This window comes from Electrona antarctica (assembly GCF_951216825.1).
Source record: "Electrona antarctica genome assembly, chromosome: 13".
NCBI classification, from domain to species: domain Eukaryota; kingdom Metazoa; phylum Chordata; class Actinopteri; order Myctophiformes; family Myctophidae; genus Electrona; species Electrona antarctica.
The window spans coordinates 5,985,733-5,988,973 of record NC_136794.1 but is presented as its reverse complement, the minus strand read 5'-3'; the positions used below and the strand labels follow the sequence as shown (position 1 = coordinate 5,988,973).

The window sequence follows — 3,241 nt, the reverse complement described above, 5'->3', positions numbered from 1 at the left end:
GTCAAATAAATACCGGAGGGTTTTACTGCGGCTGAGAACAAGCTTACATTTCCCAGGGCGAGGGGACGAAACGAGTCACAGTTTGTTTTTTTATGAGGTACTCGTTGTTCCCCCGGCTTGCCCTGGTCCAGTGCTCACACCACAACACATGGCCCTGGTCCAGTGCTCACACCACAACACATCACATGCCAGGTGGCAGAATGCTGTTCCTGACTGCAAAGAGCTGGACATAATACGGTAGTGACTGAGTGGCAAGACGTGCTGATTCATTGGAACGTTGTGTTCCCGCATGTCGGACTAATGCTCCGTCGGATTTACGTTTGGAAAGACACACAAGTCATTTTACACTTGGTTGCGTGCTGAAAATAGCAGATCTACACACTCACAACGATCTGCTATTCACCAGTCTCTATTTCTCAAGCTAAAACATTTGCGAAAGCTGGGGCGAAAGGTAAGATAGTTAGTAAGGGACAAATTGACAAGAGATCCAGTATAAGAAAAGACACAAGTAATTTTACACTTGGTTGCATGCTGAAAAGATCAGATCTACAAGCTCACAACGCGTCACGCTGCGACGCGTTGTGAGCTTGTAGATCGGCTATTTTCAGCAAGTGTAAAATCAGGCATGATTGAAGGCCCGCCCAAATACATTGTAGTCCACTAAATCAACTAGTAGGTTTAGTCGACTACAATCTTATGATATTTAGTCGACTAAAACTAGACCAACACTAAAACATTCCAGGTGACTAAAACTACCGGTAAATGAAAACTATTCACGAGACTATGACTAAAACAAAACACTTGTGTGTGCACGCACGGACACGCATGCCCTGCGTGTTTTCCTATCAGTGGCCTAAGGAGAGAAATTAGAAGGGGTTATTACTAGTTCACCGAATACTTCCACCTCTTTCGCTCTCCTCCTGAGGAGTAGAACAAGGAAAAACGTCCACTAAAACCACTTAACTCTGCCCCCCTTTGGACCGCCTCTCTTCCGCTTAACTGATCTCCCAGCAGGGCCTCATGTGTGATCCTGAAGCCAAACACCTGAGTGAGTACATGGTCTTACTCACATCGGTGCTCTTTGAAGGGGAAGTGTTTACAATGACGCCGACTCACGTTGTTAAACCAAAAAAAAAAGGACGAACGGAGAGAGAGAAAAAAAAAGAGAAAGAACCTTAAACACAGACATGTGTGTGTGTGTGACTCAAAGCCCCTCTGGGGTGAGCGCTATGCTGCCTTAAGGGAACATTCCTACTAATGTGTACTTGGTGACTGAGGTTGTCGAGGGTTGAGTCTCAGAAGAAGTGTTGCTAATGTGGGAAGACGCCTGTGTCAGCAGCAAGCATGCAGCTAGCGCTCCAACCGTTACTACCGTTGAGTCATCATGGCTACTGCTGTTTGTGACACATCATCATCATCATCATCATCGTCGTGGAACAGAAACCACCGCCGGTGAAATACCTGGCAGGGAAGAGAGAGAGAGAGAGAGAATGTTACGTCGTCGGGCGTGAGCCAAACTCTGTCTCAACATGGAAGTCGACATGTTTGTGTGCGCGCCGTGTGCGTGACTGTGTGTGTGTGTGTGTGTGTGTGTTAGTGCGTGCGTGACTGTGTGTGCTCACCACCGACTATTAACAAGATTTTGACCTGAGATCAGATTCTAAAAATGTCTGTTTGAAAATGACAGTTATTTGGCAGAAATAAAAAGGATGTTCTCAGAAACACCCTGGGCTCCAGGTCAGCGGAGTGTGTGTGTCCAGGTGTGTGTGTGCAAGTCGTTATGTGAACATGCGAGGGGGGGTGGGGGGGTGGGGCTATACTGCTACCAGTTGGATGTGGGATGGAACCAGTGTTGGTTTCGTCGACTAATACTATTATGGCTCCGTCCGTATTTTCACTGACAAAAACTACATGAAAACTAAATAAAAACTAAGCCATGATGACTAAGACTAAGACAAAATATACTGACAATTTCGTCAAAAAATAAAATATAAACTAGACTAAAATGTCAGGAAGGGACTAGTGGACAAGAGATCCAGTCCAGTATAAGTCATTTTACACTTGGTTGCATGCTGAAAATAACGCTGCGACGCAATGGGCTATATGCAGCCAACACTTCCGCGTTCAGCTTCCTTTGTCTCAACTGCGCATGTTTCTTTCCTTCCATGGAGCACCATAAGCAACATGGCGTCGCCCGTACGGTCTTCGCGTCTCGTCCTCTTTAGACAGACAGTCCTATCCACAAGGAGGAGCAGTGCACCAAAGCATTATGGGAATTGTAGTCCTGGAAAGAAGTGAGACCAGTGTCGATGACATATCAGAGACACTTGGCTCACTGCTAAAATATCTAACACACATAAACGCCCAGGAAAGTGTTCTAAATCTTCTAAACGTCATTAACATATATTTTTGTTGCAAACAGGGTGAAGTGTCCCTTTAACATTTTTCAAAGACTTTCCCATGAATGCACGTTATACCCCTCATGGTCTACCTGAGCACAGGAAATTAGCCTCTTAATATAGGCCACATTTTGCCTTCTCTGCAAGATTCTTGATTCTCGTTACCCCGGCCCAGACAACCTGCCCAAACCACAAATCACCTGCGCTGTCGTGTCGTGTCCCGGCTTGCTAATCTCTCCCTCTGACCGACTGTAAAACATGACAGATTATGACAGGGTTGTCCATCACTCTCTCTCTCTCTCATGCTCCAGGCTGCTGCTGTAGGCAACAATATGGAGACTATGGCTTCTTTTCACCAGAAAGTGTTATTTTTAGTGTTATTCTTATCTGTTCGTGATGTCCTTATATGCAAATTATGGCAGACCGCATTCCTGAAGACTGACTCTGAAGTGTACTGTACTAGCAATGTGCACTGTAGAGGCTTTGGTGTTAATGTAACTCAGATGTAACACTGACATGCACGCGCTCGCTCGCACACACACACACACACACACACACACACACACACACACACACACACACACACACACACACACACACACACACACACACACACACACACACACACACACACACACACACACACACACACACACACACACACACACACACACACACACACACACACACACTTTTGTAATCACACCAAAGGGCTAGCACTGACACAGTTGTGCTTTATTGCTGTACAAGTACTTTATAAAACATCGGGAACATAATTATGAAACAGCAACATACAATCTCTTTTTCTTTTTTCTTTTTCACAAACACATACATATGCGGGT

At 45.3% G+C, this 3,241-nt stretch overlaps 1 protein-coding gene across 1 annotated transcript in view; it reads left to right on the top strand.

Moving 5' to 3' along the window:
• irs2b (insulin receptor substrate 2b) overlaps window positions 1–2,654 on the top strand; it is a gene marked incomplete at its 3' end in the record, with an annotated part of 22,315 nt that extends 19,661 nt beyond the window's left edge. Inside the window, exon 2 of the mRNA XM_079518691.1 lies at window positions 2,575–2,654. Coding sequence (XP_079374817.1) covers window positions 2,575–2,654 — 80 coding nt within the window. The remainder of the gene's footprint in view (window positions 1–2,574) is intronic.
• Between the last annotated feature and the right edge of the window lie 587 nt (window positions 2,655–3,241).